The 26,519-nt window shown below is 43.1% G+C and overlaps 1 protein-coding gene across 1 annotated transcript in view; it reads left to right on the top strand.

Annotated features, from left to right (window-relative positions):
- The window catches only part of LOC149433915 (Fc receptor-like protein 5), a 59,182-nt gene that overhangs the window by 16,241 nt on the left and 16,422 nt on the right, over positions 1 to 26,519 (top strand). The window contains exons 6-8 of the mRNA XM_089664296.1: positions 556 to 837; positions 18,370 to 18,627; positions 21,094 to 21,354. Of these exons, the coding sequence (XP_089520422.1) occupies positions 556 to 837; positions 18,370 to 18,627; positions 21,094 to 21,354 (801 nt within the window). The remainder of the gene's footprint in view (positions 1 to 555; positions 838 to 18,369; positions 18,628 to 21,093; positions 21,355 to 26,519) is intronic.

Genomic DNA, 26,519 nt, shown 5'->3' on the forward strand with positions numbered 1-26,519 from the left:
AGCCACTTATTTCATTTAACGACCAATAAGGAGGAACACGTGTGGAAGGACCAAACGGTTGGGTCAATATTTACACGGTAGAGCAACTGGATTTGGGGGGATACCTGACCTCTCTGAAGACAAAGACAACACGAGGTCACTGTTCTACGCACCTGGAACCACCTTTCAAGATATAGCTGTAGGACGCCCTACCACCTCAGACCTTCAGGCTGAGAACGTGTGTGGAAGGACCCAACATTTGGCCAATATTTACATAGTAGAGCAACTGGATTTGGGGGCATAGCTGACCTCTCTGAAGACAAAGACAACATGAGGTCACTGTTCTACGCAGCTGGAACCACCTTTCGAGATATAGGTGTAGGACGCCCTACCACCTCAGACCTTCAGGCTGAGAACGCGTGTGGAAGGACCAAACATTTGGCCAATTTGGCCACCTTACAAGATATAGGTGTAGAACCTTCAGGCTATGTGAGGATTGAAATTTGCCCCTGAGGTTTCTAACCTTTCTGTTGTGCCAAACTAACAAATTGTTTTTCTTTTTTTTTTCTCTTCCAGAGTTATTTTCCCCACCAGAACTTAAAATATACCCAAACCCCATCCAGGTGGGTTCCAACATGACCCTGACTTGTGTCACTGTTCTTCACCCTCTCAGAGCGGCTACAGAATTGCAGTTTGCTTTCTACGGGAACGGATGGCACGTTCAAGGGCTCAGCTCCTCTAATACTTTCACGATCCGCTCGGTAAGCCTGGAGGATTCTGGCGATTATGCCTGTGAAGTGCGAACGCCAACCAACGGCGTTATGAAGATGAGCAAACTGGTCTCCATCCAGGTACAAGGTGAGGATGGAAGATACAGCCCAATAAATGCAACTATTTCAAATGTTAAAGTTCATGAAAGGAAACAATTTGGGGTGTTCATCCAGAAAGTCCTCCAAAGACATCATCTACCACCGGTTGGTATCAGATTATCAAAAAGTCCCAGTAACGGGAGCTGTCATGGCTTCCACCAGAAGGTCCAAATGCCATACCTAGTGTTTGATTAGCAACATTTTGCATCCATCGTAATGCATTCATAAAAAGGGAAGAATGTAGAATTTTGAGATGGTGACTAGAGATGAGCGAAGAAATGAAAAATTCGATTCGACTGATTCTGCGAATTCGTGGACAATATTCGATTCGAGTCGAATAAATTCGCTGTGAATTTAACTTAAAAAAGGGTGTTTCTAGGCTTCAGAGAGACTTAATATTAGTGCAGAACACTGTACCTTTAATTTAAATGCCCTTGGAGTCTGCTGGGGAAGAGAAATAATACTGTCACTCAGTATGACATGCAGATGAGTGCCGTCGATCTTAGAATCACCGCACACTTCACTCATTTGGCCAGTCACGGGGCCAAAACCAGTGTTTGGAGCCACAGTGTGGCGGTGGAGGCAGCAGCAATGGGAGGCCATACAGCAACCTATGACAAAATGGAAACCAGCAGGAGTGTGAGGAGACCTGAAAGTGGCACATGGCAGAGTGGGAGCAATGGGAGGCGGTACAAGGACCCATGTCACACTGTAGACCCAGCAGCAGCGTGACGAGGCGGTACGGGGGCCCATGGCAGATTTGGGGCCTGGCAGCACCTATGGGAGACCTGTAATCTGCCAGCAACCTATGACAAAATGGAAACCAGCAGGAGTGTGAGGAGACCTGAAAGTGGCACATGGCAGAGTGGGAGCAATGGGAGGCGGTACAGGGACCCATGTCACACTGTGGACCCAGCAGCAGCGTGACCAGGCGGTACGGGGGCCCATGGCAGATTACAGGCCTGGCAGCAGCAATGGGAGGCCCGTAATCTGCCAGCACCCTATGACAAAAAATGGAACACACCAGCAGTGTGTGAGGAGACCTGAAAGTGGCACATGGCAGAGTGTGGCGATGGAGACAGCAGCAATGGGAGGCCGTACAGGGACCCATGAGAGACTGTGGACCTGGCAGCAGCATGAGGAGGCGGTATAGGGGCCCATGGCAGATTAGGGGCCTGGTAGCAGCTATAGGAGGCCCGTAATCTGGCAGCACCCTATGACAAAAAATTGAACACACCAGCAGTGTGTGAGGAGACCTGAAAGTGGCACATGGCATGAGAGACTCTGGACCTGGCAGCAGCATGAGGAGGCGGTATATAGGGGCCCATGGCAGATTAGGGGCCTGGCAGCAGCTATGGGAGGCCCGTAATCTGCCAGCACCCTATGTCAAAAAATTGAAAACACAAGCAGTGTGTGAGGAGACCTGAAAGTGGCACATGTTTGGGGCATGATTCATGGCGGATTTAGTCAGTTGTGTCAGGAACTGGTGGTTTGAAATCCAGACTAATCCACGCCTGATTCATTTTCACAAACGTGAGTCTCTCCACACTTTGGGTGGACAGTCGTGTCCTCCGCGGAGTTGCAATACCTCCTGCCGCACTAAACACGCGCTCCGATGCCACGCTACTGGCCGGGCATGACAGCCTTTCAAGGGCAAATTCAGCTATTTGGGGCCAAAGGTCAAGTTTCGTTGCCCAGTAGTCAAGGGGATTGTCTACCTCGGTTGGCAGGGTGCTGTCCAAGTAGGCCCAAGCCTGTTGTTTGAGCTCCTGCTCCAGGTCCACCTGATGCTGCTGCTGCTGCTGCGGCTGGTTAGTAGTTTCCTCACTGCGCTGGTGAAGAAAGCTACTCATCATCGACTGCAGACTGAGGCAGCCGCTGCTGGTGGAGCTGCCACTGCTCCTACCACCCCACCCCTCCCCTGCTGCCATGCCAGCGGAACGCGAGCGCACAGGGCCCACAGTGTCTGAGGATGGACGTTGGCGCACAAAGGCAGAGACCAACTGACTACATAGGTGGTTTTTATAGTACGTAATTTTGGCCTCCCTCTCAGCAGGTGTGAAAAAGGCCACCATTTTGGACCGGTAGCGAGGGTCCAACAAGGTGGACAGCCAAAAGTCATCCCTCTGTCTGATGGTTATTATTCGGCTGTCGCTACGCAAGCAACCGAGCATGCTATGGGCCATTTGTGCCAAGGAATGCGAGGGACTCCCTGCCTCCATCTCCACAGCATACTGCCACGGTGCGTCTGGGTCCTCTGTCTCCTCCTCCTCCTCCTCTACCAGATGCTCCTGCTCCTCCACTCCTGTCCGCTGAGTGGAAAAACCACCCATTTCACTCAATAATTCCTGAGCACCAATGTCCTCCTCTACCTCCTCCTCTTCTTCCTGTCCTGCCCCCACAGGGGTCATGTGGCGTTGAGATCTGTGCGCCACGTCTACCGCACCCTGACCAGCCATTGTTAACAGCATTTGTTCCAGGACGTGCAACAGAGGAATGACGTCGTTCATCCCATAGTCCTGCCGACTCACGAATAGCGTGGCCTCCTCAAAGGGCCTGAGCAAGCGGCAGGTGTCACGCATGAGCTGCCAATGGCTGACATCTAAGTTACACAGGGAGTACCTTTATCCGCTTTTAACATCAGGAAATCTGTGATGGCCTTTCGCTGTTCGTAAAGGCGGTCTAACATATGTAGGGTTGAATTCCACCTTGTTGCAACGTCACAGCATGAGGAGTCGGTACGGGGGCCCATGGCAGATTACGTGCCTGGCAGCAGCAATGGGAGGCCCGTAATCTGCCAGCACCCTATGTCAAAAAATTGAACACACCAGCAGTGTGAGGAGACCTGAAAGTGGCACATGGCAGAGTGTGGCTATGGAGACAGCAGCAATGGGAGGCCGTACAGGGACCCATGACACACTCTGGACTTGGCAGCAGCATGAGGAGGCGGTATAGGGGCCCATGGCAGATTAGGGGCCTGGCAGCAGCTATGGGAGGCCCGTAATCTGCCAGCACCCTATGACAAAAAATGTAACACACCAGCAGTGTGAGGAGACCTGAAAGTGGCACATGGCAGAGTGTGGCGATGGAGACAGCAGCAATGGGAGGCCGTACAGGGACCCATGAGAGACTCTGGACCTAGCAGCAGCATGAGGAGGCGGTATATAGGGGCCTATGGCAGATTAGGGGCCTGGCAGAAGCTATAGGAGGCCCGTAATCTGCCAGCACCCTATGTCAAAAAATTCAACACACCAGCAGTGTGAGGAGACCTGAAAGTGGCACATGGCAGAGTGTGGCGATGGAGACAGCAGCAATGGGAGGCCGTACAGGGACCCATGAGAGACTCTGCACCTGGCAGCAGCATGAGGAGGCGGTATATAGGGGCCTATGGCAGATTAGGGGCCTGGCAGCAGCTATGGGAGGCCCGTAATCTGCCAGCACCCTATGTCAAAAAATTCAACACACCAGCAGTGTGAGGAGACCTGAAAGTGGCACATGGCAGAGTGTGGCGATGGAGACAGATGCAATGGGAGGCCGTACAGGGACCCATGAGAGACTCTGGAACTGGCAGCAGCATGAGGAGGCGGTATATAGGGGCCCATGGCAGATTAGGGGCCTGACAGCAGCTATAGGAGGCCCGTAATCTGCCAGCACCCTATGTCAAAAAATTCTACACACCAGCAGTGTGTGAGGAGACCTGAAAGTGGCACATGGCAGAGTGTGGCGATGGAGACAGCAGCAATGGGAGGCCGTACAGGGACCCATGAGAGACTCTGGAACTGGCAGCAGCATGAGGAGGCGGTATATAGGGACCCATGGCAGATTAGGGGCCTGGCAGCAGCTATAGGGGGCCCGTAAACTGGCAGCACCCTATGTCAAAAAATTCAACACACCAGCAGTGTGTGAGGAGACCTGAAAGTGGCACATGGCAGAGTGTGGCGATGGAGACAGCAGCAATGGGAGGCCGTACAGGGACCCATGAGAGACTCTGGACCTGGCAGCAGCATGAGGAGGTGGTATATAGGGGCCTATGGCAGATTAGGGGCCTGGCAGCAGCTATGGGAGGCCCGTAATCTGCCAGCACCCTATGTCAAAAAATTCAACACACCAGCAGTGTGAGGAGACCTGAAAGTGGCACATGGCAGAGTGTGGCGATGGAGACAGCAGCAATGGGAGGCCGTACAGGGACCCATAAGAGACTCTGCACCTGGCAGCAGCATGAGGAGGCGGTATATAGGGGCCTATGGCAGATTAGGGGCCTGGCAGCAGCTATAGGAGGCCCGTAATCTGCCAGCACCCTATGTCAAAAAATTCTACACACCAGCAGTGTGTGAGGAGACCTGAAAGTGGCACATGGCAGAGTGTGGCGATGGAGACAGCAGCAATGGGAGGCCGTACAGGGACCCATGAGAGACTCTGGAACTGGCAGCAGCATGAGGAGGCGGTATATAGGGGCCCATGGCAGATTAGGGGCCTGGCAGCAGCTATAGGAGGCCCGTAATCTGCCAGCACCCTATGTCAAAAAATTCAACACACCAGCAGTGTGAAGAGACCTGAATGTGGCACATGGCAGAGTGTGGCGATGGAGACAGCAGCAATGGGAGGCCGTACAGGGACCCATGAGAGACTCTGGAACTGGCAGCAGCATGAGGAGGCGGTATATAGGGACCCATGGCAGATTAGGGGCCTGGCAGCAGCTATAGGGGGCCCGTAAACTGGCAGCACCCTATGTCAAAAAATTCAACACACCAGCAGTGTGAGGAGACCTGAAAGTGGCACATGGCAGAGTGTGGCGATGGAGACAGCAGCAATGGGAGGCCGTACAGGGACCCATGAGAGACTCTGCACCTGGCAGCAGCATGAGGAGGCGGTATATAGGGGCCTATGGCAGATTAGGGGCCTGGCAGCAGCTATAGGAGGCCCGTAATCTGCCAGCACCCTATGTCAAAAAATTCTACACACCAGCAGTGTGAGGAGACCTGAAAGTGGCACATGGCAGAGTGTGGCGATGGAGACAGCAGCAATGGGAGGCCGTACAGGGACCCATGAGAGACTCTGGACATGGCAGCAGCATGAGGAGGCGGTATATAGGGGCCTATGGCAGATTAGGGGCCTGGCAGCAGCTATGGGAGGCCCGTAATCTGCCAGCACCCTATGTCAAAAAATTCAACACACCAGCAGTGTGAGGAGACCTGAAAGTGGCACATGGCAGAGTGTGGCGATGGAGACAGCAGCAATGGGAGGCCGTACAGGGACCCATGAGAGACTCTGCACCTGGCAGCAGCATGAGGAGGCGGTATATAGGGGCCCATGGCAGATTAGGGGCCTGGCAGCAGCTATGGGAGGTCCGTAATCTGCCAGCACCCTATGTCACTCTCCTCGCCAGTACTTCTTCGCCTGGCTGCTGAAAAGGCCGATGTCTCCCCCCGTTCCTGACCGCCCTCTGTTAGCTCTTCCTCACTGTACAGTGGGGCTGAGCCCACAGCATGCGATACTTCGCTTGGTGAGGGAACAGCAAAGGACAGGGGCAGGTAGAGGACATGTGATTTCAGTGGGCTTGGTCCCGGGCCATGCCAACTAACGGTTGTGTCTGACGTACCCACCGACCGTTGGCTGTAGGTGTCAGAGGTGACCTGGGAAGAGGAAGACGACCGAGCCAACCAATCAATGACGGCAGGGTTCTCGGTGGAGACACGACCGCTGGATGACACCGGGAGCACTGGCCTCTGGCTGCGAATAGTGCTGCCTCGACCCCTTCCTCTGCTGCCACGTCTGCTCGCTCCTAAAAAATTGCCTCCTCTGCCACTCCTCTGCATGTTGTCTGACATACTCTTTAATTCAACGATTATGTGTCCCTGAGTAACAATTCTCTGGCACTCAGTAACAATTCTGTCTGTCCCTGAGTAACAATTCTCTGGCACTCAGTAACAATTCTGTCTGTCCCTGAGTAACAATTCTCTGGCACTCAGTAACAATTCTGTCTGTCCCTGAGTAAAAATTCTGTGGCCCTAAGTAAAGTTTCTGTGGCCCTGAGTAACAATTCTCTGGCACTCCGTAACAATTCTGTCTGTCCCTGAGTAACAATTCTCTGGCACTCAGTAACAATTCTGTCTGTCCCTGAGTAAAAATTCTGTGGCCCTAATTAAAGTTTCTGTGGCCCTAAGTAACAATTCTCTGGCACTCAGTAACAATTCTGTCTGTCCCTGAGTAACAATTCTCTGGCACTCCGTAACAATTCTGTCTGTCCCTGAGTAACAATTCACTGGCACTCAGTAACAATTCTGTCTGTCCCTGAGTAACAATTCTCTGGCACTCAGTAACAATTCTGTCTGTCCCTGAGTAAAAATTCTGTGGCCCTAAGTAAAGTTTCTGTGGCCCTGAGTAACAATTCTCTGGCACTCCGTAACAATTCTGTCTGTCCCTGAGTAACAATTCTCTGGCACTCCGTAACAATTCTGTCTGTCCCTGAGTAAAAATTCTGTGGCCCTAAGTAAAGTTTCTGTGGCCCTGAGTAACAATTCTCTGGCACTCCGTAACAATTCTGTCTGTCCCTGAGTATGAATTCTGTGGCCCTAACTAGCGTTTCTTTGTCCCTAAGTAACAGTTCTGTGGCCCTGAGTAACAATTCTGTGTCTGTGCGAGTAACAATTCTGTGGCCCTAAGTAACAGTTCTGTGGCCCTCAGTAACAGTTCTGTGTCTGTGCGAGTAACAATTCTGTGTCTGTGCGAGTAACAATTCTGTGGCCCTAAGTAACAGTTCTGTGGCCTTCAGTAACAATTCTGTGTCTGTGCGAGTAACAATTCTGTGTCTGTGCGAGTAACAATTCTGTGGCCCTAAGTAAAGTTTCTGTGGCCCTAAGTAACAATTCTCTGGCACTCAGTAACAATTCTGTCTGTCCCTGAGTAACAATTCTCTGGCACTCAGTAACAATTCTGTCTGTCCCTGAGTAAAAATTCTGTGGCCCTAAGTAAAGTTTCTGGGGCCCTGAGTAACAATTCTCTGGCACTCAGTAACAATTCTGTCTGTCCCTGAGTAACAATTCTCTGGCACTCAGTAACAATTCTGTCTGTCCCTGAGTAAAAATTCTGTGGCCCTAAGTAAAGTTTCTGTGGCCCTAAGTAACAATTCTCTGGCACTCAGTAACAATTCTGTCTGTCCCTGAGTAACAATTCTCTGGCACTCAGTAACAATTCTGTCTGTCCCTGAGTAACAATTCTCTGGCACTCAGTAACAATTCTGTCTGTCCCTGAGTAAAAATTCTGTTGCCCTAAGTAAAGTTTCTGGGGCCCTGAGTAACAATTCTCTGGCACTCAGTAACAATTCTGTCTGTCCCTGAGTAAAAATTCTGTGGCCCTAATTAAAGTTTCTGTGGCCCTAAGTAACAATTCTCTGGCACTCAGTAACAATTCTGTCTGTCCCTGAGTAACAATTCTCTGGCACTCCGTAACAATTCTGTCTGTCCCTGAGTAACAATTCTCTGGCACTCAGTAACAATTCTGTCTGTCCCTGAGTAACAATTCTCTGGCACTCAGTAACAATTCTGTCTGTCCCTGAGTAAAAATTCTGTGGCCCTAAGTAAAGTTTCTGTGGCCCTGAGTAACAATTCTCTGGCACTCCGTAACAATTCTGTCTGTCCCTGAGTAACAATTCTCTGGCACTCAGTAACAATTCTGTCTGTCCCTGAGTAAAAATTCTGTGGCCCTAAGTAAAGTTTCTGTGGCCCTGAGTAACAATTCTCTGGCACTCCGTAACAATTCTGTCTGTCCCTGAGTAACAATTCTCTGGCACTCCGTAACAATTCTGTCTGTCCCTGAGTAAAAATTCTGTGGCCCTAAGTAAAGTTTCTGTGGCCCTGAGTAACAATTCTCTGGCACTCCGTAACAATTCTGTCTGTCCCTGAGTATGAATTCTGTGGCCCTAACTAGCGTTTCTTTGTCCCTAAGTAACAGTTCTGTGGCCCTGAGTAACAATTCTGTGTCTGTGCGAGTAACAATTCTGTGGCCCTAAGTAACAGTTCTGTGGCCCTCAGTAACAGTTCTGTGTCTGTGCGAGTAACAATTCTGTGTCTGTGCGAGTAACAATTCTGTGGCCCTAAGTAACAGTTCTGTGGCCTTCAGTAACAATTCTGTGTCTGTGCGAGTAACAATTCTGTGTCTGTGCGAGTAACAATTCTGTGGCCCTAAGTAAAGTTTCTGTGGCCCTAAGTAACAATTCTCTGGCACTCAGTAACAATTCTGTCTGTCCCTGAGTAACAATTCTCTGGCACTCAGTAACAATTCTGTCTGTCCCTGAGTAAAAATTCTGTGGCCCTAAGTAAAGTTTCTGGGGCCCTGAGTAACAATTCTCTGGCACTCAGTAACAATTCTGTCTGTCCCTGAGTAACAATTCTCTGGCACTCAGTAACAATTCTGTCTGTCCCTGAGTAAAAATTCTGTGGCCCTAAGTAAAGTTTCTGTGGCCCTAAGTAACAATTCTCTGGCACTCAGTAACAATTCTGTCTGTCCCTGAGTAACAATTCTCTGGCACTCAGTAACAATTCTGTCTGTCCCTGAGTAACAATTCTCTGGCACTCAGTAACAATTCTGTCTGTCCCTGAGTAAAAATTCTGTTGCCCTAAGTAAAGTTTCTGGGGCCCTGAGTAACAATTCTCTGGCACTCAGTAACAATTCTGTCTGTCCCTGAGTAAAAATTCTGTTGCCCTAAGTAAAGTTTCTGGGGCCCTGAGTAACAATTCTCTGGCACTCAGTAACAATTCTGTCTGTCCCTGAGTAACAATTCTCTGGCACTCCGTAACAATTCTGTCTGTCCCTGAGTAACAATTCTCTGGCACTCAGTAACAATTCTGTCTGTCCCTGAGTAACAATTCTCTGGCACTCAGTAACAATTCTGTCTGTCCCTGAGTAAAAATTCTGTGGCCCTAAGTAAAGTTTCTGTGGCCCTGAGTAACAATTCTCTGGCACTCCGTAACAATTCTGTCTGTCCCTGAGTAACAATTCTCTGGCACTCAGTAACAATTCTGTCTGTCCCTGAGTAAAAATTCTGTGGCCCTAAGTAAAGTTTCTGTGGCCCTGAGTAACAATTCTCTGGCACTCCGTAACAATTCTGTCTGTCCCTGAGTATGAATTCTGTGGCCCTAACTAGCGTTTCTTTGTCCCTAAGTAACAGTTCTGTGGCCCTGAGTAACAATTCTGTGTCTGTGCGAGTAACAATTCTGTGGCCCTAAGTAACAGTTCTGTGGCCCTCAGTAACAGTTCTGTGTCTGTGCGAGTAACAATTCTGTGTCTGTGCGAGTAACAATTCTGTGGCCCTAAGTAACAGTTCTGTGGCCTTCAGTAACAATTCTGTGTCTGTGCGAGTAACAATTCTGTGTCTGTGCGAGTAACAATTCTGTGGCCCTAAGTAAAGTTTCTGTGGCCCTAAGTAACAATTCTCTGGCACTCAGTAACAATTCTGTCTGTCCCTGAGTAACAATTCTCTGGCACTCAGTAACAATTCTGTCTGTCCCTGAGTAAAAATTCTGTGGCCCTAAGTAAAGTTTCTGGGGCCCTGAGTAACAATTCTCTGGCACTCAGTAACAATTCTGTCTGTCCCTGAGTAACAATTCTCTGGCACTCAGTAACAATTCTGTCTGTCCCTGAGTAAAAATTCTGTGGCCCTAAGTAAAGTTTCTGTGGCCCTAAGTAACAATTCTCTGGCACTCAGTAACAATTCTGTCTGTCCCTGAGTAACAATTCTCTGGCACTCAGTAACAATTCTGTCTGTCCCTGAGTAAAAATTCTGTGGCCCTAAGTAAAGTTTCTGGGGCCCTGAGTAACAATTCTCTGGCACTCAGTAACAATTCTGTCTGTCCCTGAGTAACAATTCTCTGGCACTCAGTAACAATTCTGTCTGTCCCTGAGTAAAAATTCTGTGGCCCTAAGTAAAGTTTCTGTGGCCCTAAGTAACAATTCTCTGGCACTCAGTAACAATTCTGTCTGTCCCTGAGTAACAATTCTCTGGCACTCAGTAACAATTCTGTCTGTCCCTGAGTAAAAATTCTGTGGCCCTAAGTAAAGTTTCTGTGGCCCTAAGTAACAATTCTCTGGCACTCAGTAACAATTCTGTCTGTCCCTGAGTAACAATTCTCTGGCACTCAGTAACAATTCTGTCTGTCCCTGAGTAAAAATTCTGTGGCCCTAAGTAAAGTTTCTGTGGCTCTAAGTAACAATTCTCTGGCACTCAGTAACAATTCTGTCTGTCCCTGAGTAACAATTCTCTGGCACTCAGTAACAATTCTGTCTGTCCCTGAGTAAAAATTCTGTGGCCCTAAGTAAAGTTTCTGTGGCCCTGAGTAACAATTCTCTGGCACTCCGTAACAATTCTGTCTGTCCATGAGTAACAATTCTCTGGCACTCAGTAACAATTCTGTCTGTCCCTGAGTAAAAATTCTGTGGCCCTAATTAAAGTTTCTGTGGCCCTAAGTAACAATTCTCTGGCACTCAGTAACAATTCTGTCTGTCCCTGAGTAACAATTCTCTGGCACTCAGTAACAATTCTGTCTGTCCCTGAGTAACAATTCTCTGGCACTCAGTAACAATTCTGTCTGTCCCTGAGTAAAAATTCTGTGGCCCTAAGTAAAGTTTCTGTGGCCCTGAGTAACAATTCTCTGGCACTCCGTAACAATTCTGTCTGTCCCTGAGTAACAATTCTCTGGCACTCAGTAACAATTCTGTCTGTCCCTGAGTAAAAATTCTGTGGCCCTAATTAAAGTTTCTGTGGCCCTAAGTAACAATTCTCTGGCACTCAGTAACAATTCTGTCTGTCCCTGAGTAAAAATTCTCTGGCACTCCGTAACAATTCTGTCTGTCCCTGAGTAACAATTCTCTGGCACTCAGTAACAATTCTGTCTGTCCCTGAGTAACAATTCTCTGGCACTCAGTAACAATTCTGTCTGTCCCTGAGTAAAAATTCTGTGGCCCTAAGTAAAGTTTCTGTGGCCCTGAGTAACAATTCTCTGGCACTCCGTAACAATTCTGTCTGTCCCTGAGTATGAATTCTGTGGCCCTAACTAGCGTTTCTTTGTCCCTAAGTAACAGTTCTGTGGCCCTGAGTAACAATTCTGTGTCTGTGCGAGTAACAATTCTGTGGCCCTAAGTAACAGTTCTGTGGCCCTCAGTAACAGTTCTGTGTCTGTGCGAGTAACAATTCTGTGTCTGTGCGAGTAACAATTCTGTGGCCCTAAGTAACAGTTCTGTGGCCTTCAGTAACAATTCTGTGTCTGTGCGAGTAACAATTCTGTGTCTGTGCGAGTAACAATTCTGTGGCCCTAAGTAAAGTTTCTGTGGCCCTAAGTAACAATTCTCTGGCACTCAGTAACAATTCTGTCTGTCCCTGAGTAACAATTCTCTGGCACTCAGTAACAATTCTGTCTGTCCCTGAGTAAGAATTCTGTGGCCCTAAGTAAAGTTTCTGGGGCCCTGAGTAACAATTCTCTGGCACTCAGTAACAATTCTGTCTGTCCCTGAGTAACAATTCTCTGGCACTCAGTAACAATTCTGTCTGTCCCTGAGTAAAAATTCTGTGGCCCTAAGTAAAGTTTCTGTGGCCCTAAGTAACAATTCTCTGGCACTCAGTAACAATTCTGTCTGTCCCTGAGTAACAATTCTCTGGCACTCAGTAACAATTCTGTCTGTCCCTGAGTAAAAATTCTGTGGCCCTAAGTAAAGTTTCTGGGGCCCTGAGTAACAATTCTCTGGCACTCAGTAACAATTCTGTCTGTCCCTGAGTAACAATTCTCTGGCACTCAGTAACAATTCTGTCTGTCCCTGAGTAAAAATTCTGTGGCCCTAAGTAAAGTTTCTGTGGCCCTAAGTAACAATTCTCTGGCACTCAGTAACAATTCTGTCTGTCCCTGAGTAACAATTCTCTGGCACTCAGTAACAATTCTGTCTGTCCCTGAGTAAAAATTCTGTGGCCCTAAGTAAAGTTTCTGGGGCCCTGAGTAACAATTCTCTGGCACTCAGTAACAATTCTGTCTGTCCCTGAGTAACAATTCTCTGGCACTCAGTAACAATTCTGTCTGTCCCTGAGTAAAAATTCTGTGGCCCTAAGTAAAGTTTCTGTGGCCCTAAGTAACAATTCTCTGGCACTCAGTAACAATTCTGTCTGTCCCTGAGTAACAATTCTCTGGCACTCAGTAACAATTCTGTCTGTCCCTGAGTAAAAATTCTGTGGCCCTAAGTAAAGTTTCTGTGGCCCTGAGTAACAATTCTCTGGCACTCCGTAACAATTCTGTCTGTCCCTGAGTAACAATTCTCTGGCACTCAGTAACAATTCTGTCTGTCCCTGAGTAAAAATTCTGTGGCCCTAATTAAAGTTTCTGTGGCCCTAAGTAACAATTCTCTGGCACTCCGTAACAATTCTGTCTGTCCCTGAGTAACAATTCTCTGGCACTCAGTAACAATTCTGTCTGTCCCTGAGTAAAAATTCTGTGGCCCTAAGTAAAGTTTCTGTGGCTCTAAGTAACAATTCTCTGGCACTCAGTAACAATTCTGTCTGTCCCTGAGTAACAATTCTCTGGCACTCAGTAACAATTCTGTCTGTCCCTGAGTAAAAATTCTGTGGCCCTAAGTAAAGTTTCTGTGGCCCTGAGTAACAATTCTCTGGCACTCCGTAACAATTCTGTCTGTCCCTGAGTAACAATTCTCTGGCACTCAGTAACAATTCTGTCTGTCCCTGAGTAAAAATTCTGTGGCCCTAATTAAAGTTTCTGTGGCCCTAAGTAACAATTCTCTGGCACTCAGTAACAATTCTGTCTGTCCCTGAGTAACAATTCTCTGGCACTCCGTAACAATTCTGTCTGTCCCTGAGTAACAATTCTCTGGCACTCAGTAACAATTCTGTCTGTCCCTGAGTAACAATTCTCTGGCACTCAGTAACAATTCTGTCTGTCCCTGAGTAAAAATTCTGTGGCCCTAAGTAAAGTTTCTGTGGCCCTGAGTAACAATTCTCTGGCACTCAGTAACAATTCTGTCTGTCCCTGAGTAACAATTCTCTGGCACTCAGTAACAATTCTGTCTGTCCCTGAGTAAAAATTCTGTGGCCCTAAGTAAAGTTTCTGTGGCCCTGAGTAACAATTCTCTGGCACTCCGTAACAATTCTGTCTGTCCCTGAGTATGAATTCTGTGGCCCTAACTAGCGTTTCTTTGTCCCTAAGTAACAGTTCTGTGGCCCTGAGTAACAATTCTGTGTCTGTGCGAGTAACAATTCTGTGGCCCTAAGTAACAGTTCTGTGGCCCTCAGTAACAGTTCTGTGTCTGTGCGAGTAACAATTCTGTGTCTGTGCGAGTAACAATTCTGTGGCCCTAAGTAACAGTTCTGTGGCCTTCAGTAACAATTCTGTGTCTGTGCGAGTAACAATTCTGTGTCTGTGCGAGTAACAATTCTGTGGCCCTAAGTAAAGTTTCTGTGGCCCTAAGTAACAATTCTCTGGCACTCAGTAACAATTCTGTCTGTCCCTGAGTAACAATTCTCTGGCACTCAGTAACAATTCTGTCTGTCCCTGAGTAAAAATTCTGTGGCCCTAAGTAAAGTTTCTGTGGCCCTAAGTAACAATTCTCTGGCACTCAGTAACAATTCTGTCTGTCCCTGAGTAACAATTCTCTGGCACTCAGTAACAATTCTGTCTGTCCCTGAGTAAAAATTCTGTGGCCCTAATTAAAGTTTCTGTGGCCCTAAGTAACAATTCTCTGGCACTGAGTAACAATTCTGTCTGTCCCTGAATATGAATTCTGTGGCCCTAACTAGCGTTTCTTTGTCCCTAAATAACGATTCTGTGGCCCTCATTAACAAGTCTGTGTCCCTGAGTAATGGTTCTCTGTCCCTAAGTAACTTTTCTCTGTCCCCAATTATCGTTTCTGTGGCCCTAACTCTGTCCCTGTCCCTAGTACAGAGCGGTCTGCCTCTGTTCAATGACTGCAGGCAAATGAAGAATTCCAAAATGGCCGCTATTTATAGCTCGACCATTACACAGTGCTGGCTGGCTGGCTGCTGATTGGCTGATGCGATCACATGTCGTTGAGGAATGCATTATGGGTCAGCGCGCCTTGTCTGCGCGCCTTCCCAGGCATCCCCGCTCCGTCGCCGCATATGTCAGCCGCCATTTTCTGAAAAATTTCGATTCGCGCGTCCGAATTAGGCTATTTTTCGGATTCGGCACGAATCGAAATTTTTCCGATATTCGACTCGAATTCCACTTCGGATACTTCGATTCGCTCATCTCTAATGGTGACCCGTATACCGGCACCGCCATGTATGGAGTAATGTACAGCCGGTGCCGAGACAAGGTTGACAAACATGCCAAATTGAACCCTCCCCACCCCCCCACACACACACAAACAGATGTATAAGCATTTGGTGTCAGCAAAAGTCCCCTCCCCCTCAAAAAAAAAAAAATGTGAGAACTAATTTGCATGTTCACCCTCTGAGAATAAATTCCCCCTCCTCCCAGTACAAATCTGCCCCCCTGCTGACCTAGCACAAATTACCGCCCCCACCCCACCACCATATTACCTTTTTTAGCCCACACCCCCCAAAGTTCCCCCTCCTAGGACAAATCGTCTTCCCCCATTCCCTCTCCCGGCCGCACAGCGTGCTCCCAGCACAAAGGCTGGGGTGTCACCGAGAGCCTAACGATCTGGACCCGGGACTCCCGATTCTGGGTCACATGATCGCTGTGATAGCCTCTGATTGGCTATCACAGTGATCAGTCACTGTACAGGCCGCCCCCCTTGTTATTTTTTTCTCTCTGAACGAGAGAGATACATTGTATCACTATATACATCATATTATACATTGTATCTCTCTCTCTCTCCTTTCATAGAGAAAAAAAAAATTGTTAAAAAAAAGATAAATATTAAAAAAAAAATAAAAAAAAATACCTAGATCAAGGTTTGATCTAGTTCAGTGCCAGGGTTAGTGTTTGGGTCATTGTATCTCTCTCTCTCTCTCTCCTTTCTTAGAGAAAAAAATTGTTTTATAAAAAAAAATACATTTTAAAAAATAAAATAAAAAATAAAGAAAAAAAATTATTGTTTAATATTTATTTATCTTTTTTTCTCTATGAAAGGAGAGAGCGAGAGAGAAAGAGATACAATGACCCAAACACTAACCCTGGCACTGAACTAGATCAAACCATTGTATCTCTCTCTCTCTCTCTCCTTTCATAGAGAAAATTTTTTTTTATAAAAACAAATAAATATAAAAAAAAAGAAAAGAAAAAATAAATAAAAAACAAATACCTAGATGTTTGATCTAGTTCAGTGCCAGGGTTAGTGTTTGGGTCATTGTATCTCTCTCTCTCTCTCTCTCTCCTTTCTTAGAGAAAAAAATTGTTTTATAAAAAAAAAATACATTTAAAAGAATAAAATAAAAAATAAAGAAAAAAAAATATTTTTTAATATTTATTTATCTTTTTTTCTCTATGAAAGGAGAAAGAGAGAGAGAGAGAGAGAGAGAGAGAGAGAGAGAGAGAGAGAGAGACAATGACCCAAACACTAACCCTGGCACTAAACTAGATCAAACCATTGTCTCTCTCAGGGGCGGACTGACAACTCATGGGGCCCCCGGGCAATAGGGGATCATGGGGCCCCTGTGTCCTTGCCCAAACTCAAAAAAGCCTATGAAAAAGGTACCAGGGGCATCTCATGGGGCCCCCTACTGACCCCGGGCCCTCGGGCAGTGCCAGAGTTTCCAAATGGTCAGTCCGCCCCTGGTCTCTCTCTCTCTCTCCCCTCTCTCTCCCTTTCTCTCTCTCTCCCCCCTCTCTCTCCCTCTCCCTCCCCCCCTCTCTCTCCCTCTCCCTCTCTCTCTCCTTCTCTCCCCCCTCTCTCTCCCTTCCTCCCCCCTCTCTCTCCTCTCCCCCTCACTCTCCCCTCTCTCTCCCTCTCTCTCCCTCTCTCTCTCCCTCTCTCCCCCTCTCTCTCTCCCTCTCTCTCTCCCTATCTCTCCCCCTCTCTTTTTCTCTCTCCCTCTCTCTCCCTCTCTCTCCTTCTCTCTCTCCCTCTCTCTCCCTCTCTCTCCCTCTTTCTCTCCCTCTCTCTCCCTCTCTCTCTCCCTCTCTATCCCTCTCTCTCCCCCTCTCCCTCTCTCTCCTTCTCTCTCTCCCCCTCTCTTTTTCTCTCTCCCTCTCTCTCCCTATCTCTCCCTCTCTCTCCCTCTCTCTCCCTCTCTCTCCCTCTCTCTCTCTCCTTTCATAGATGTTTTAAAAAAATAAAAATAAATGTAAAAAAATATATAAATAAAAAATAGCTGGATCAAGGTTTGATCTAGTTCAGTGCCAGGGTTAGTGTTTGGGTCATTGTATCTCTCTCTCTCTCCTTTCTTAGAGAAAAAAAATTGTTTTATAAAAAAAAATACATTTTAAAAAATAAAATAAAAAATAATGAAAAAAAAATATTTTTTAATATTTATTTATCTTTTTTTCTCTATGAAAGGAGAGAGAGAGAGAGAGAGAGAGAGAGAGAGAGATACAATGACCCAAACACTAACCCTGGCACTGAACTAGATCAAACCATTGTATCTCTCAGGGGCGGACTGACAACTCATGGGCCCCCGGGCAATAGGGGATCATGGGGCCCCTGTGTCCTTGCCCAAACTCAAAAAAGCCTATGAAAAAGGTACCAGGGGCATCTCATGGGGCCCCCTACTGACCCCGGGCCCTCGGGCAGTGCCAGAGTTTCCAAATGGTCAGTCCACCCCTTGTCTCTCTCTCTCTCTCTCTCTCTCTTTCTCCTTGCATAGAGAAAAAAATTGCTTTATAAAAAAAAAAATATTAAAAAGAAAAGAAAAGAAAAAAATAAAGAAAAAATCCCTAGATGAAGGTTTGATCTAGTTCAGTGCCAGGGTTAGTGTTTGGGTCAAAGGTCAGGTTTTTTTTTTTATTGTTACTACGGGTACAAACAACAAACATCCTACACATATATGGTATCACTGCGATCGTAAAGAGCTGGAAAATTTATTTTGGGTTGTTCTTTGGTTATGGTAGTAACAAGAAACACACAGCTAAATTTAAAAAATTTTTTTTTTTTTTTTTACTATTTTGGGCCAATTTTCTTTTGATAATAAAAAAAAAACAGGAGATATCCATTACCATTTACCGCCCAATGAAAGCCCAATTTGTCCTGAAAAAAAAACGCGGTATAATCCACCTGGATGTACAAAGTCGTTGTAATGATAGGTGTGATTTTACTAACACAGGTCAAAGTTGCAAAATTGTGCTTAGGCATTAACATTTGTTTTACTTTTAGGCGTGAAGGGGTTAAAAAAAAAAAAATCTATTCCCATGCTTCTCTTTTATTACAGAGCCGCATTAATTTATGTTTTTTTTTATCTACTTTAATTTTGATTTATCCATGGTCCAAATAAGTTTTGGACTCTCCCTCCTCTCATCTTCCCTTTTTTAGGGGGTGGCAGGTGATCAGACCTGCTAACAGCCAACCAAAACCCGGAAGTTATAACTGTTTTCTTTTTCTTTTTTTTTAGCGGTCGAAAAGCCAGAGGTGGTTTTCTCTCTCAACTGGGACAAAATTTTGAGAATGGATACAATCACCATACAGTGCGTCATTACGGGGGCGGTAAAACTGAACCAAAGATATACCTGGTACAAAAATAACAATATCATGACCAAAGAGCTCTCGACATTTACAGTGTATAGTGCGACCGACACCGACATCGGAAACTACCAGTGCCAAACCAGTTCTGGGGCAAAGAGCGACCCGGTGCATTTGGATGTTTTCTTTGGTAAGTCCGAAAATAGGAAGACGATGACATATTCTTCCCAAATATATTGACATTTATTTCAAATACTACAATTTTGCCCGTATTCCATATATTTCAAAAATACATTTCAATATATTTCTTACATGGAAGAAAAATATATTTTAAATATATTTTAAAAATACATTCTTAATATATTCTTCCCAAATATATTGACATATATTTAAAATACTACAATTTTGACCGTATTCCATATATTTCAAAAATATTTTTCAATATATTTCTTACATGGAAGAAAAATATATTTTAAAAATACATTCTTAATATATTCTTCCCAAATATATTGACATATATTTCGAATACTACAATTTTGGCTGTATTCCATATATTTCAAAAATACATTTCAATATATTTCTTACGTGGAAGAAAAATATATTTTAAATATATTTTAAAAATATATATTTTATATTTATATTTTAATATATTCTTCCCAAATATATTTTATATATTTCAAAAATATATTTCAATATATTTCTTACGTGGAAGAAAAATATATTTTAAATATATTTTAATAATACATTCTTAATATATTCTTCCCAAATATATTGATATATATTTCAAATACTACAATTTTGGCCATATTCCATATATTTCAAAAATATATTTCAATATATTTCTTACATGGAAGAAAAATATATTTTAAATATATTTTAAAAATACATTCTTAATATATTCTTCCCAAATATATTGATATATATTTCAAATACTACAATTTTGGCCATATTCCATATATTTCAAAAATACATTTCAATATATTTCTTACATGGAAGAAAAATATATTTTAAAAATACATTCTTAATATATTCTTCCCAAATATATTGACATATATTTCAAATACTACAATTTTGGCCGTATTCCAAATATTTAAAAAATATATTTCAATATATTTCTTACATTGAAGACAAATATATTTTATATATATTTTAAAAATACATTCTTAATACATTCTTCCCAAATATATTGATATATATTTCAAATACTACAATTTTGGCCATATTCCATATATTTCAAAAATATATTTCAATATATTTCTTATATGGAAACAAAATATATTTTAAATATATTTTAAAAATACATTCTTAATATATTCTTCCCAAATATATTGACATGTATTTCAAATACTACAATTTTGGCCGTATTCCATATATTTCAAAAATATATTTCAATATATTTCTTACATGGAAGAAAAATATATTTTAAAAATACATTCTTAATATATTCTTCCCAAATATATTGACATATATTTCGAATACTACAATTTTGGCCGTATTCCATATATTTCAAAAAAATATATTTCAATATATTTCTTACATGGAAGAAAACAATATTTCAATATATTTTAAAAATACATTCTTAATATATTCTTCCCAATTATATTGATATATATTTCAAATACTACAATTTTGGCCATATTCCATATATTTCAAAACTATATTTCAATATATTTCTTACATGGAAGAAAAATATATTTTAAATATATTTTAAAAATACATTCTTAATATATTCTTCCCAAATATATTGACATATATTTTAAATACTACAATTTTGGCCATGTTACATATATTTCAAAACTATATTTCAATATATTTCTTACATGGAAGAAAAATATATTTTAAATATATTTTAAAAATACATTCTTAATATATTCTTCCCAAATATATTGATATATATTTCAAATACTACAATTTTGGCCATATTCCATATATTTCAAAAATATATTTTAATATATTCCTTACATGGAAGAAAAATATATTTTAAAAATACATTCTTAATATATTCTTCCTAAATATATTGACATATATTTCAAATACTACAAGTTTGGCCGTATTCCATATATTTCAAAAATATATTTCAATATATTTCTTACATGGAAGAAAAATATATTTTAAATATATTTTAATAATACATTCTTAATATATTCTTCCCGAATATATTGATATATATTTCAAATACTACAATTTTGGCCGTATTCCATATATTTCAAAAATACATTTCAATATATTTCTTACATGGAATTAAAATATATTTTAAAAATACATTCTTAATATATTCTTCCCAAATATATTGACATATATTTCAAATACTACAATTTTGACCGTATGCCATATATTTCAATATATTTGTGAATTTATTATTAAAAATATATTCAGAACAACAGCTGAAATATATTTCAAAGTGTAATTTGGAATGCATTTACAAGTATATTTAAAAATCTATGTTTAAATGCATTTTTTTAGATGTTCAAAAATATCTGGAAAATATATTTAGAAAAATATATTTTTAAATATATGCCTTTGGAAAATATATTTTAATTTACAGTTTGGGAATACATGTTAAAATATATTCGTGTAGGCAAATATATTGTAAATATATGTCGCATGTATAATTTTTTTTTTCAACATTCAGATACATATTTGTTTTCTATTTCAGTCTGGCTAATCTTGCAAGCCCCGAACTTCATCCACGAGGGGGACTCTGTCACGCTGAAATGTTACATGTGGCGCAGCGGCATAGCCAAAAACACAACATTTTACAAAGACGACCAGATGATCAAATTCGCAGACAACCTCTCGGATTTGAACCTCGGAGTCGTGTCCAAAGAGACAAGTGGAAAATACAAATGCACAAGATTTATCAACACCGGCTCAGCTTCGAAGGTCTATATTGCAGAGGAATTTATTTCAGTAGCAGGTAACTCTTGAGAACCTTCTCCTGTTGTTTTTTTTATTCCATCGGGGGGGGGGGGGGGGGCTCTGTTCGTATGTATGGTGATGTCTATCCAAATTCATCCCAAAGGTGTTCATTTGGGTTGAGGTCAAGGCTCTGTGCAGGACACTTAGTTTGGTCTGAGTTCCTTTAGAACAAATTAATCAAACTGTTGCCAAAACCATGGACATTAGTTTGGCATTGCCCCTCCCTTATGATTCCCTCTTCTGGGAAGGCTTTCCACAAGATTTTGATTGGGTCTTTGAGGATTTGCATGGCGTTTATCTTCCTTTATGACTTCATCTTCTTGGAAGGCTTTCCACAAGATTTTAGATTGTCTTTGAGGATTTGCATGGCGTTTGTCCTACTTTAGTTTGTCCTCCTTTATGGCTTCCTCTTCTTGGAAGGCTTTCCGCAAGATTTTAGAATGTGTCTTTAAGGATTTGCATGGTGTTTGTCCTCCTTTACGCCTTCCTCTTCATGGAAGGCTTTCCACAAGATCTAAGATTGTGTCTTTGAGGATTTGCATGGCTTTTGTCCTCCTTTATGGCTTCCTCTTCTTGAAAGGCTTTCCACAAGATTTTAGATTGGGTCTTTGAGGATTTGCATGGTGTTTGTCCTCCTTTATGGCTTCCTCTTCATGGAAGGCTTTCCACAAGATCTAAGATTGTGTCTTTGAGGATTTGCATGGCGTTTGTCCTCCTTTATGACTTCATCTTCTTGGAAGGCTTTCCACAAGATTTTAGATTGTCTTTGAGGATTTGCATGGCGTTTGTCCTCCTTTATGGCTTCCTCTTCTTGGAAGGCTTTCCACAAGATTTTAGATTGTACCTTTGAGGATTTGCATGGCGTTTGTCCTCCTTTATGGCTTCCTCTTCTTGGAAGGACTTCCACAAGATTTTAGATTGTGTCTTTGAGGATTTGCATGGCGTTTGTCCTCCTTTATGGCTTCCTCTTCTTGGAAGGCTTTCCACAAGATTTTAGATTGTGTCTTTGAGGATTTGTAAGGCGTTTGTCCTCCTTTATGGCCACCTCTTCTTGAAAAGATTTCCACAAGATTTTAGATTGTGTCTTTGAGGATTTGCATGGCCTTTGTCCTCCTTTATGGCTTCCTCTTCTTGGAAGGCTTTCCACAAGATTTTAGATTGTGTCTTTGAGGATTTGCATGGCATTTGTCCTCCTTTATGGCTTCCTCTTCTTGAAAGGCTTTCCTCAAGATTTTAGATTGTGTCTTTGAGGATTTGCATGGTGTTTGTCCTCCTTTATGGCTTCCTCTTCTTGGAAGTCTTTCCACAAGAATTTAGCTTGTGTCTTTAAGGATTTGCATGGCATTTGTCCTCCTTTATGGCTTCCTCTTCTTGGAAGGCTGTCCACAAGATTTTAGATTGTGTCTTTGAGGATTTGCAAGGCGTTTGTCCTCCTTTATGGCTTCCTTTTCTTGGAAGGCTTTCCACAAGATGTTAGATTGTCTTTGAGGATGTGCATGGCGTTTATCCTCCTTTATGGCTTCCTCTTCTTGGAAGGCTTTCCACAAGATTTTAAATTGTATCTTTGAGGATTTGCATGGCGTTTGTCCTCCTTTATGGCTTCCTCTTCTTGGAAGGCTTTCCACAAGATTTTAGATTTTTCTTTGAGGATTTGCAAGGTGTTTGTCCTCCTTTATGGCTACCTCTTCTTGAAAAGATTTCCACAAGATTTTAGATTGTGTCTTTGAGGATTTGCATGGTGTTTGTCCTCCTTTATGGCTTCCTCTTCTTGGAAGGCTTTCCACAAGATTTTAGATTGTGTCTTTGAGGATTTGCATGCCGTTTGTCCTCCTTTATGGCTTCCTCTTCTTGGAAGGCTTTCCACAAGATTTTAGATTGTGTCTTTGAGGATTTGTATGGCTTTTGTCCTCCTTTATGGCTTCCTCTTCTGGAAAGGCTGTCCACACGATTCTAGATTGGGTCTTTGAGGATTTGTATTGCTTTTGTCCTCCTTTATGGCTTCCTCTTCTTGGAAGGCTTTCCACAAGATTTTAGATTGTGTCTGAGGATTTGCATGGCGTTTGTCCTTCTTTATGGCTTCCTCTTCTGGAAAGGCTTTCCATGAGATTTTAGATTGGGTCTTTGAGGAATTGCATGGCGTTTGTCCTCCTTTTATGGCTTCCTCTTCTTGGAAGGCTTTCCACAAGATTTTAGATTGTGTCTTTGAGGATTTCCAAGGCATTTGTCCTCTTTTATGGCTTTCTCTTCTTGGAAGGCTTTCCACAAGATCTAAGATTGTGTCTTTGAGGATTTGCATGGCGTTTGTCCTCCTTTATGACTTCATCTTCTTGGAAGGCTTTCCACAAGATTTTAGATTGTCTTTGAGGATTTGCATGGCGTTTGTCCTCCTTTATGGCTTCCTCTTCTTGGAAGGCTTTCCACAAGATTTTAGATTGTACCTTTGAGGATTTGCATGGCGTTTGTCCTCCTTTATGGCTTCCTCTTCTTGGAAGGACTTCCACAAGATTTTAGATTGTGTCTTTGAGGATTTGCATGGCGTTTGTCCTCCTTTATGGCTTCCTCTTCTTGGAAGGCTTTCCACAAGATTTTAGATTGTGTCTTTGAGGATTTGTAAGGCGTTTGTCCTCCTTTATGGCCACCTCTTCTTGAAAAGATTTCCACAAGATTTTAGATTGTGTCTTTGAGGATTTGCATGGCCTTTGTCCTCCTTTATGGCTTCCTCTTCTTGGAAGGCTTTCCACAAGATTTTAGATTGTGTCTTTGAGGATTTGCATGGCATTTGTCCTCCTTTATGGCTTCCTCTTCTTGAAAGGCTTTCCTCAAGATTTTAGATTGTGTCTTTGAGGATTTGCAAGGCGTTTGTCCTTCTTTATGGCTTCCTCTTCTTGAAAGGCTTTCCTCAAGATTTTAGATTGTGTCTTTGAGGATTTGCATGGTGTTTGTCCTCCTTTATGGCTTCCTCTTCTTGGAAGTCTTTCTACAAGAATTTAGCTTGTGTCTTTAAGGATTTGCATGGCATTTGTCCTCCTTTATGGCTTCCTCTTCTTGGAAGGCTGTCCACAAGATTTTAGATTGTGTCTTTGAGGATTTGCAAGGCGTTTGTCCTCCTTTATGGCTTCCTTTTCTTGGAAGGCTTTCCACAAGATGTTAGATTGTCTTTGAGGATGTGCATGGCGTTTATCCTCCTTTATGGCTTCCTCTTCTTGGAAGGCTTTCCACAAGATTTTAAATTGTATCTTTGAGGATTTGCATGGCGTTTGTCCTCCTTTATGGCTTCCTCTTCTTGGAAGGCTTTCCACAAGATTTTAGATTTTTCTTTGAGGATTTGCAAGGTGTTTGTCCTCCTTTATGGCTACCTCTTCTTGAAAAGATTTCCACAAGATTTTAGATTGTGTCTTTGAGGATTTGCATGGTGTTTGTCCTCCTTTATGGCTTCCTCTTCTTGGAAGGCTTTCCACAAGATTTTAGATTGTGTCTTTGAGGATTTGTATGGCTTTTGTCCTCCTTTATGGCTTCCTCTTCTGGAAAGGCTGTCCACACGATTCTAGATTGGGTCTTTGAGGATTTGTATTGCTTTTGTCCTCCTTTATGGCTTCCTCTTCTTGGAAGGCTTTCCACAAGATTTTAGATTGTGTCTGAGGATTTGCATGGCGTTTGTCCTTCTTTATGGCTTCCTCTTCTGGAAAGGCTTTCCATGAGATTTTAGATTGGGTCTTTGAGGAATTGCATGGCGTTTGTCCTCCTTTTATGGCTTCCTCTTCTTGGAAGGCTTTCCACAAGATTTTAGATTGTGTCTTTGAGGATTTCCAAGGCATTTGTCCTCTTTTATGGCTTTCTCTTCTTGGAAGGCTTTCCACAAGATTTTAGATTGTGTCTTTGAGGATTTGCATGCCGTTTGTCCTCCTTTATGGCTTCCTCTTCTGGAAAGGCTTTCCACGAGATTTTAGAATGAGTCTTTGAGGATTTGCATGGTGTTTGTCCTCCTTTATGGCTTCCTCTTCATGGAAGGCTTTCCACAAGATCTAAGATTGTGTCTTTGAGGATTTGCATGGCGTTTGTCCTCCTTTATGACTTCATCTTCTTGGAAGGCTTTCTACAAGATTTTAGATTGTCTTTGAGGATTTGCATGGCGTTTGTCCTCCTTTATGGCTTCCTCTTCTTGGAAGGCTTTCCACAAGATTTTAGATTGTACCTTTGAGGATTTGCATGGCTTTTGTCCTCCTTTATGACTTCATCTTCTTGGAAGGCTTTCCACAAGATTTTAGATTGTCTTTGAGGATTTGCATGGCGTTTGTCCTACTTTAGATTGTCCTCCTTTATGGCTTCCTCTTCTTGGAAGGCTTTCCACAAGATTTTAGAATGTGTCTTTGAGGATTTGCAAGGCGTTTGTCCTCCTTTATGGCTTCCTCTTCTTGGAAGGACTTCCACAAGATTTTAGATTGTGTCTTTGAGGATTTGCATGGCATTTGTCCTCCTTTATGGCTTCCTCTTCTTGGAAGTCTTTCCACAAGAATTTAGATTGTTGCTTTGAGGATTTGCATGGCGTTTGTATTACTTTATGGCTTCCTCTTCTTGGAAGGATTTCCACAAGATTTTAGATTGTATCTTTGAGGATTTGCATGCCGTTTGTCCTCCTTTATGACTTCATCTTCTTGGAAGGCTTTCCACAAGATTTTAGATTGTCTTTGAGGATTTGCATGGCATTTGTCCTCCTTTATGGCTTCCTCTTCTTGGAAGGCTTTCCACAAGATTTTAGATTGTGTCTTTGAGGATTTGCAAGGCGTTTGTCCACCTTTATGGCTTCCTCTTCTTGGAAGGCTTTCCACAAGATTTTAGATTGTGTCTTTGAGGATTTGTAAGGCGTTTGTCCTCCTTTATGGCTACCTCTTCTTGAAAAGATTTCCACAAGATTTTAGATTGTGTCTTTGAGGATTTGCATGGCATTTGTCCTCCTTTATGGCTTCCTCTTCTTGGAATGCTTTCCACAAGATTTTAGATTGTGTCTTTGAGGATTTGCATGGCATTTGTCCTCCTTTATGGCTTCCTCTTCTGGAAAGGCTTTCCAAGAGATTTTAGATTGTGTCTTTGAGGATTTGCATGACGTTTGTCCTCCTTTATGGCTTCCTCTTCTTGAAAGGCTTTCCTCAAGATTTTAGATTGTGT

Source organism: Staurois parvus, unplaced genomic scaffold, assembly GCF_062004578.1.
Source record: "Staurois parvus isolate SC_StPar_1 unplaced genomic scaffold, SC_StPar_1.0 ptg001879l, whole genome shotgun sequence".
Taxonomy (NCBI): Eukaryota; Metazoa; Chordata; class Amphibia; order Anura; family Ranidae; genus Staurois; species Staurois parvus.